Source organism: Impatiens glandulifera, chromosome 6 (assembly GCF_907164915.1).
Source record: "Impatiens glandulifera chromosome 6, dImpGla2.1, whole genome shotgun sequence".
NCBI lineage: Eukaryota > Viridiplantae > Streptophyta > Magnoliopsida > Ericales > Balsaminaceae > Impatiens > Impatiens glandulifera.
In genome coordinates this window covers 54,946,311-54,956,206 of record NC_061867.1, presented here as the reverse complement: position 1 = coordinate 54,956,206, position 9,896 = coordinate 54,946,311, and the positions used below count along the sequence as shown (strand labels likewise).

Sequence of the window (9,896 nt, the reverse complement as noted above, 5' to 3'; positions counted from 1 at the left end):
AATAAACATACCATCAACCCGCTAACCCCTATCTATAAGAGTCATCAAGAACTATGATCTCTTTTTAGAGTAGAACCAAAACTATAATATCCTTTTAGAATAGAACTCTATGCAAGAAAACTAAAAACAACCTCGACCTGAATTGTCAACCCTAACTTGCATATTACTATCAGATTTCACATTCTATTTTCATTAAAAACACTACATCACTACTGAAATATAAAATACCTAAATAGATCAGATGACAAAAGAATTGAACTCTAAGACTTATTTTAGATTTTTGAGGGTTATGAAAATGGGTTGATGTAGCTAGTTTCCTGGAAAATTAGTTAAGAAGTAAAAAAATGAATCTCAGTCTTGTTTCATTACCCTTTTGTCGCTGTCTTGTATGTATCGTAATTCGTACAAGGTAACAGAAAAGAAAGACGTGAAGGATAATAGCCACACCATAAGGTCGGTTTGGCACATAAACAGAATTCTCAACAATTGAGAAATTCAAACACACAAAAACTAATAATTTGATCAGTAAGTTCAGTTAAATGAACATCTCTCCCTCAAATCTTAGATGAAGAAAACTGTTGATCACCATTCTCCTTCTCAAATAGGTTTGATCTTGAAGTGAAGAGATATGAGTGAGAATACAAAACATTTCAAGTCCTGCAAAAATCATGGTCAATATATTATCACTTGTAAAAGAGAGATGATAAACCTTTGAATTACAAATCAACTTTCATAAAGACAAACAACAAGTAGTAAATGAAGCGATTCTACATCAACTACAATTGTGTGAAGTCCCCGCAAAGGAAAATCATAGTAAATGTAGACTCGTTATAAGAGTGGGACTAATAGACTATTTTACATATCTTCATTGTGACCTTTTGGCCTTGGGTTGTAGTGACTCAGTGATTTGGTTTGATCGGGAGTATTTGTAGTTTATTTTCGTCACTAGTAACATTACAACTTTTACTAAACGAAAAAAATCTCAATACAACTACAAATGTAGCAATTTCTCATTGGGATTGAGATACAACTTCAAATTATCTTAAAAAACATAGTTACAGTATAACTACAAATTTAGCAATTTTGCGTTGTGATTGATATACCACTTCAAAATATCTAAAAGAAAGAACATAGTTGCAGTTCCAACTACAAAGTTAGCAATTTCTTGCTGGGACTGAGATACAACTTTAAATTTTCTATAAAAAAAACATAGTTTCCAAATGGGCTCAATTATATCCAATAATCAAGCTAACAACATTGGCATAAACATCATCAACTACCAGCATAATCACAAGAGCTTGTTTGATGAAGGATTTTCTTTTGAAATAAACCAATTTTTTGGGTGGAAATCTTGCTTGATGGAAAAGTTGAATATTTAGGGCTATTTGAGTTAAATGACTAAAATTTGGTATTTTGGTTGATTAAATGATTTGACTGATGAAATGATTGATGAAGGGATAAGGGGTTTCTCATCAAACAAGGCCCAAGATTCACTTAGTTCATGATTATTGTACAAGGATGAACTTCATAGTTTGAAAATAACCATGTTAACTCAACAAAAAAAACAAAATAAGTTGACTGTCCACAACTACACCCTCAATAAAATCACCTAACAACGAAAATTTAGATGTATGAGTGGCTTCAATTCAACCTTAAAACCTACTGGTTCAATAAATTTTGAAGTATGTGTAAACAGTAGAATATAGAATATATACACAAGATGTGACCAACAGAATACATCATTCATTTCATAAGTGATGAATAATGATCCCCTTTCCTATATAAAACCCAATGTAGAAAACTCCTGTCATGCCCCTAACAATAAACAACTAGAATCTAATAGCTGGTTCATCTTAAGGTAGTTATCAAAGCATTTATCCTCGACACCCTAGCTCATGTGTTTTCCCGCAGTCTTCTTCACCTGTCTCATATGGTTTCTGACCTACCTATCATGGGTAAGAATGCCATTTTGTTTTCACTAAGATATGCAACAACAATAAAATAGTTTTCAATTGCACCCCATTTTGCTCACTGCAAATCCCCAAAAGACAACTAAAGGGTATCTGTTCTCATCAAAGTGCAAGACCTAAATCATTTACTGTCAATGAAAGAACTAACCTGAACAAGATAGTAAAAGATACGAAGTCCTTCAGGATCTTTGCTACTCTGAACATCGACTAAAGATCCAATCTTTGAAGTAGTGAAGGAAATATGTTCATTCCCCATAACAATCTCAAGCTCTTGACGCCCAACACGGTCAGGTTCTGGCCAGTTATTATCATCTTCCTTCATAAGCTATACAAATTGAAAAAGAAACTCAAATCAAAAACGAAACCCTAGAAAGTGATAAACGAGTGGGAGAAGGAACAGAGAGTATATACCTCGCTATCGGTGACAATGCGACGGCATTCACGGAGGACGGAGGGAGTAAGAAAGACTTCTTTACGGATCATGGTGTCGTTCTTGTAGTTGGAGTTGTTTGCATAACGGAGCTTACCATCGGGTCTGAATTCGAATTCCAAAAACTCGTGACCGAACTTTCCTTTGTGTCCAACGTAGTAACGAAGGTAAAATTCTTCAGAATCTTCTCCTGCCATTGTTGTTTCTCTCTCTTCAATAGTAAGAACTGCGCGATTTCAGATGATGAAGATGAAGTTCAACACAAAAGAGAGCGGCAATGAAGTTGGCTCGACCCGACCCGACCCGGCTCTTTTCCCAAAGACCAAATCATGGTTAAGATGCTATATATTTCAACCATAAATAATTTAATTTACCCATCAAAACATTTTTTTTTTTTATAAATTTAGAATTTAATTATATTTAATCTAAATTATTCAAATTTTCATGTCAAAATTTTCTTATATAGCATTATTAATTATTTAATTAATTCATAAATATATATTATGAATCAATTTATATATTTTCTCTCAATTATTGATATAATATATATTATATATTTAATTTATGTATATATTTTATTTTTGTTAAAGTTTATATTGGGATTTTTTTTTTAATTTTGTCAAAAAAATTTTATTTGAATTAGGTCTTAATTCTCATACACGACCATGATTATAAGTAAAACATCTCCTTCATCTTTCGAATAAGATGAGAAACATGTAATCTAGTATTTTGGGGTTTGTGGTCGGACTAACGACCACGTATCAAAGGAAATGGTCTATCGTTTCTAAGGGTAGACATATGGTTCTTATTAACTGTTTTTCTTTAATGCAATGTGACAAGGTCTATATTTGTGATTCTTAATAGCAATACACTTTGATGAAAGTCATGATTATAAAGTTATGTAACTTCTTATTATGAAAAAGAAAATGGATAAGGTGCCTAATGTAATGTTCTATTAGGATGCTTGTGGAATCAACTATGACCTAATTGTTTTGTTGGAAAACATAGGGTTAGTTTATTATGTTTGCCTAAGTGATTTTTTTTATCTTTATCATTCTTGATGGTTATGCTTAAACTAATTGTTTTCACTTGTTATCCTTTTCTAATTAAAAAAAATACTATTGCTTTCTATCCATATTTGTCATTTTTTACATTTTTAAATCTTTCTTTGATAAAGAAAAATAGTAATAATTGCAAACTATGTTTTAACAAATTGATAATTATTATTATTATTATTATTATTATTATTTATATAATTATTCTTTCACCACATATATCATTTCAAGTTTTCAACCATAAATAACTTAATTTACTAATCGAAACAATATAAAATAAAATTAGAAAACACATTTATTTGGAGTGGAACTAAGTTTCATCGAACAAATGTTAGTAAATTTGTAAATATATACATAATTAAGTATATTGAACTCGGATCTGATTTATTGGAACCTAAAACTTGAAAGACATAATTGCGTGATTTTCACCTCAATTTTCCGTCTTCTAATTTTTGGGAACAGTAAAAGAATCAACCAAACAAAGGATCAAATAGTTCCTAGTTTTAACAAACTATATTTGCACAAAAAAACAACTTTATTAAGATAACCAAAATATTAATCAGCATTCATCATCCATGTTCAAATACAAATTAAAGAAAAATAACAAGTACAATAATAATAAAACATACATTTTAGCACTGCCTCTTGCCTAGCTCTAAAACCACATAACCTTGGCTACAAACAAAGAAAACATAACAACCAAACAATTCACAGTCCTAAAGTATCCGGTTGAACCACTTGGCGGTGGCGGAGAGGATGTTGTACTAGAAGGCGGCGTATTTGGAGGGCTGCCGCCGGAAGATGGTGGTGATGTGCCGGAAGCTCCGGGTACCGTCACCGCAACTTTCATGCCACTGGCACAATGGCCACCGGTAGCACAAATAAAGTAGTATGTGCCCGGAGTGGGGAGGGTCACGGTGGTTGAGCCGCCGGAGTTTCTTTTAATAGGGCTGTCGGTGTTGCAACTGCCGTAGTTGGTTTCGGTTACTTGGTATACACTATGTAGGCTTGAGTATGTAAAGACTGCAAAATATGGATATTTGATTGTCAAATTTGGGTGGTTGAAGTTCAAATTTGACGATGTATCATAATTTTAATTATTTGAGACTTTTCTTAAACCATACACCTATGTATGGTTATTAGAATGTATTATTTTATTTTAATAAATTTGTTACGTGTACAAATATAATGATATTTGTTTGTAATATAATGATATTTACATACATTTTAGACATGTTTTATAAATTGAATATTTTTTTTGAAATCTACACATTTTAGTTTGTCAAAGAAAGATTGAGTGACTAAAAAAATGTGATTCTTTGAAAAAATTGGTAAAGAGATAGATTTGGTGTTTATCATAATTATGTACTATCTACTAATTTAAATATATTCGTGTTTTAAATTAAGTATTTTTCAACGTACATATCTTCTTAATTTAAATACAATATGAATGTCTTAAAAAATTGTGTAATATGTAAAAATAGTTAGAAAAAATCGAAAAAAGAGAATTATCATTTTATTTTTACAAATTTGATAAATTAGTTAGGAAAAAAATACTACCAGCCGCAAATAACTAAAATTTTAGTTCGAATCTTATATAACACATTTCAAAATTAAAGTCTCTCTTAATAAAAACGCTCCAAATTTAGGCATCAAATAACAACTCAACTTCTTTTTATTAAAAAATTATACTTTTTTTATTCCAACATTTATTTGAAACCGTAGTAAAATATGGGGATAAAAATAATGTTGAGTACAAATGGACATTAATTGTTAAGTTTTTTTTAAACTACTTTTTTGTTTTTTATTTGTTTTGTTTATTAAATCACATTTTTTAAGATCACAAATATCATATGCCAATACACAATAAATATAACAAAATAGTAACAAAATTTATCATAATAAATATTTATTTTTAATGTATGAAACTGATCTGACTCCTAACCATTGCTTTCAGTAAATTTTCACATAAAATAATTATACAAAGGTAAAACACTACAAATAGAGAGAATAAAATTAAGATAGACACTAAAATAAATATTAATAAGAAAAAAAAAAAGTCAAAGTTCAAACATAGAAAATAATTTTTTATTAACTACTTATAACCATCAAATACATAAAAAAATATTAAGTAACAAAAACTTAAAATGTAATAATTTGTTTTTGTATTTAAAATGTAATAAAAAAATATTATATTATATTGTTTTATTTTTTAATTTAAGAAGTTAGACTTCTAAAGTTGTAATTTTCACTTAAACTTAATGAGTTATAAAAGAGAATGAACTCGTAATATTTAATCTTTTTAAAAACCAATTTTTTTCACTTAAACTATCCTATTGGATTTAATATACCGTATTTAAAACGATGAATAATCTCATTCAATTAGGATCGAAATATCGAATTATGATATAGAGCGAAATTATTGAATATAATAACAAATTAAGAGGACAAATATATATCAAAATCATAATATATATAGTTGGAGCAAACATGTTTGATTGAGACTTGTAACAACATATAGTGGTTGAAGTTGAATTATTATATTATGTTTGTCCATAATTTATTAATTTTTTGTAATGAGGCTCTATCCTACTCATTACCACCATCCATGAAAGTCACAAAAATAATGACAAAACCAAATAATTAATCAAAAATAAGTTATGTAATATGTGTTAGACACAAGTTTACACACAATTGTTTTCACATAAATGAGTCAAAATCAAGAAAAATAAACAAAACCAAATGAAAAGCTAATAATTTCTCATAAAAACCAACAAGCTTATATAAGGGAAGATATAAACTTTTTTTTTATAAAATTTTCATGGTCAAAAATTTCGAGCATGAATCCATTAAGATAATTCAAATGGTAAAGTTGTTTTTATATTTAAAATATAACATTGTTAGCAATTAAATAACTTTTTTTCTTAATTAGTAAAGGTAATTAGATTAAATGAACGAACAAATGAATGAACTTACGTAATGTATCACCGACGGTGAATTTTTCGCCTTGAGCCCATTTGTCGTAATCGACCCCTTGAACCCATAATTGATCACTACCGCCGACGATATGCTGAATCGCAAACGCCGCTGGTAACGCTGCTAGCATAAACGCAATCAAAATAGCTCCCATTGCTGCCATCTCTCTTCAAATGTCTAAGGCTCACAAGAATGCGTGGTGGCCATGTTTGTTATATATAGATAGACATAGGTTCAATCTTAATTTTTATTTAATATATTGAAAGCTAGGAGTCAATGATAGTTTAACATAGTCACGTCATAAATGAATTCAGAAATTAGAGATTGGGTTGAATTTAAAAAAAGTTAAAACTAAAAATTATAAATAAAACTTGTATATAAATGTGAGTTTGTCTTTTTTTTTTTTAGAATTAAATTAACAAATAATAAATTTAATTAAAAAAATTAGAAAATTAAGACTTATGTCACCTTCTTCCCGTAAAAAAAACACTATGCCCCTAATTTTTTTTCTAACTTATGATATTTTAAATGGAATTAATCCGATTATCTTGTTACTAGAATTATTCTAATAAATTATTTGTACCTACTTTCATAAAATAAATACTAACAATTATTTTAATTTTTTTTATATAAAAGTAGGGGTTTCAGATATTTTAATGTAATAGTAATAATAATTTGTTAATATAATTTTGAAATAAATAGTGTCTTAATATTTATATTAATATTATTCCACTGTTTTTTGAACTGAATTGTTTTTTTGGTTGATTTTTGTCTTAGTTTACCGGAGATGTCTCAAACATTATTAAAGACATAACATTATTAATATAATTATTAGAGTATATATATATTATATAAAATATAAATTAATCATAAATTATTATATTTTTTTAAAAATATGATATAAACCTTTGAAATATAATTATTTTTATTAATTTGTGCAAAATTTGTGATTGCATTGTATCTAAAAATTATTATTGATTATTTGAAACATGTAATGATTAATTTGATTGATGTAATTTTTGTAATTCTCTTAATATAGAAAATAAAATATGAAGCTTCAATATTCTAGTTTAGTTTATCAGTCTAAGAATGTAAGGTTATGATTATAATGTTTCAATTTTTTTGATAATTTTTTTTTAAAAAAAAATTATATATATGAAGGTTCCTATTTAATTCTCATAATGTTTAAGAATTACGCCATTTACAGTTTCATATCACCTTCACCAGATAACGTCTTAATATATATATATTGCACCAAACACTTCTTTGCCTCTCCCTTTAAAAATAAAATAATAATAATAATTATATTAGAGAAAAATTAGATGTGGATCGCACCAAATACATACATATATATTTTGACAGCTAATAAATAGCCATCATCATGCATGCATGATTGTTTGTTTGTTTATAAATTAGTTATTTAATTGTCCGCATAATCCCCATCTTAATTTGGTCAGGTCCTATGTGCATCTTCTTTTTTTTTTGAGTTCTAAATGTTTTTGTTAGGATTAATTTGTGATAAATTATTTGGTCAGAACTTGTTTATTAGGTGGTATAGATATGAGTTTTTTCACTTTATATGTAATATTTGTGATAACATATATAGATCAATGAAAAAGAAAGAAAATTATTATTTTTATTTTAAAATAATAAAACATTGTGAAATTATGATTCCTTAACATGATCAATTGAGATTTTAGAACAATTTCATTTCAATCTCACAGTTTGGGACTCTTTAATATTAAAGTTATATACATGTCTTAAATTAAGTGTTTAAAACGCTGTTGGTTTATTATTTATGCGACATTTATAAATAAATAATTTATGTCACTAATTTAACTACCGAATTTTAGCAAAGTGAGAGTTTTGACCACCGATTCTTTAAAATTCGATCGATAGTCAAAATCCTTAATTCGCTGAAATTCGGTAGTTAAATTATTTGCATGAATCTTTTATTTATTTATAAATAATCCGTATATAAAAATTTAACGGTATGTGTTTTCAATCTATATAATTTTAATAATAAAGAACTTCAATTTAAAAGAAAAGGTCTGAAATCTCGTTTTCCCCCACTAAGTATTATCAATTTAACAATTCCGGACAATAAATAATATATTTTTCGTGAGTGTATGGGAAGTATAATTAATAAAAATAAATAAATAAATAAAAACTAGACCATGCTCATTAAATTAAATATATAACAATGCAAAATAAGCACATTAGAAATTCAAATAACCAACATCAACTAATCAAAATATATATATATATATATATATATATATATAAATAAACAAGTTTATTTTGGAGTTATGTTAATTTTCTATATAAAATATAAAAAAAAAATATATCAAAATATCCTGATATGATTTTTTTTCATAAGGTAGTATCAAATATATATTGATTTATTTAGTCTTTTTTTTAAGTTAATTTTTTTATATTTATATATTTATTAATTAAATATTCATTTTTTTATTTCTTTCTTTTTATTAATTAATCATTAATTTTTCTCTCTATTTTCTTATTAATTAGTTAATTTCAATTTATTTATTTTTCTTCAATGGTCTGTTCATATGTTTTTGATATTTGATTATTTTATTTTATTTTTACTATTTTTGCGTTTTCTTATATATTATTTTAAAATTGTTTGATCTATTTAAGTAGTTAGTATTGAGATATTACAATGTTTCATTCATTCACCAACAAAATATCATTAAATTTTGGATAATAATAAATATTAGTCCATCCAACAACAAGAGTAATAATCAAAATTATAAAAAAAATAATATCTCAATGATTTTGTTTACTATTATTATAAACCTGAATAAAAAACCTATTAATTTCATTTTTATTTATAAAAAAAAATCTTTACAAAAATATTAAAAATTAAAAAAATAAATAAAAAGAGATAAATTAATTAATTAGTAAAAAGAAAGAGAAAAAATAAATATTTAATTAATAAATATATAAATTTAAGGAAAAAATGAATTTTAGTTATTAATAGTGACTAAATGAGTCAATTTTTGATAGTACATACATTTAAATTGAATTTTTATTAATTCATACGTCTAATTGAGTTAATTGTATTTCATTTGTTTAAGATATTTTTTAAAATTCATTAATTAAAAATAATCTCACTTTTTTAAAATAACTTTGAAATTAAGCAAGGTATGTAATACCTTAATTTTAGTTTTACACGTCAAGCTTAAATATTCCCATTAGGGTTTTTATTCATTGTAATTACTAATTACACTTATAGGATTTTCTAAAATGTATTCGATTAAATAAACAAGGACGTAACATGCAAAGTAAAAAAGAAAAAAAATGCTCAAGTACATAACTCGGGGTTTAGTATAAAAGGTCTATATTGCATAAAACGAATAGTTTCTATTATTTTTGTGTTAGAACATTCCAATTAGTTTGATTATGAACTCCCTTTGGTTAAGTTATTTTTAGTATTTTAATTAC

At 26.4% G+C, this 9,896-nt stretch overlaps 2 protein-coding genes across 2 annotated transcripts; both read right to left on the bottom strand.

The window, feature by feature from the left end:
• Positions 1-437: 437 nt before the first annotated feature.
• On the bottom strand, positions 438-2,649 carry LOC124942199 (protein mago nashi homolog 2). Its single transcript, XM_047482657.1, has 3 exons — positions 2,382-2,649; positions 2,119-2,295; positions 438-657 (listed from the first exon to the last, which is right to left on the bottom strand). The coding sequence occupies exons 1-3, from the start codon at positions 2,595-2,597 to the stop codon at positions 598-600; spliced, it is 453 nt and encodes a 150-aa protein (XP_047338613.1). The 5' UTR covers positions 2,598-2,649; the 3' UTR covers positions 438-597.
• A 1,341-nt stretch (positions 2,650-3,990) lies between these two features.
• LOC124941152 (mavicyanin-like) lies at positions 3,991-6,600 on the bottom strand. The gene is made up of 2 exons (XM_047481425.1): positions 6,432-6,600; positions 3,991-4,478 (listed from the first exon to the last, which is right to left on the bottom strand). Exons 1-2 carry the CDS (start codon positions 6,592-6,594, stop codon positions 4,111-4,113), a joined length of 531 nt encoding a protein of 176 aa, XP_047337381.1. The 5' UTR covers positions 6,595-6,600; the 3' UTR covers positions 3,991-4,110.
• Between the last annotated feature and the right edge of the window lie 3,296 nt (positions 6,601-9,896).

Excerpts from the sequence above, each read along its gene's own strand:
- LOC124942199 (XM_047482657.1), bottom strand. The coding sequence starts at position 2,597 with ATGGCAGGAGAAGATTCTGAAGAATTTTACCTTCGTTACTACGTTGGA. Across the intron at positions 2,296-2,381 it reads GCATTGTCACCGATAGCGAG|CTTATGAAGGAAGATGATAA; the intron begins GTATATACTCTC and ends CAATTTGTATAG. Across the intron at positions 658-2,118 it reads TCTTTTACTATCTTGTTCAG|GACTTGAAATGTTTTGTATT; the intron begins GTTAGTTCTTTC and ends TGATTTTTGCAG.
- LOC124941152 (XM_047481425.1), bottom strand. The coding sequence starts at position 6,594 with ATGGCAGCAATGGGAGCTATTTTGATTGCGTTTATGCTAGCAGCGTTA. Across the intron at positions 4,479-6,431 it reads CACCGTCGGTGATACATTAC|TCTTTACATACTCAAGCCTA; the intron begins GTAAGTTCATTC and ends CATATTTTGCAG.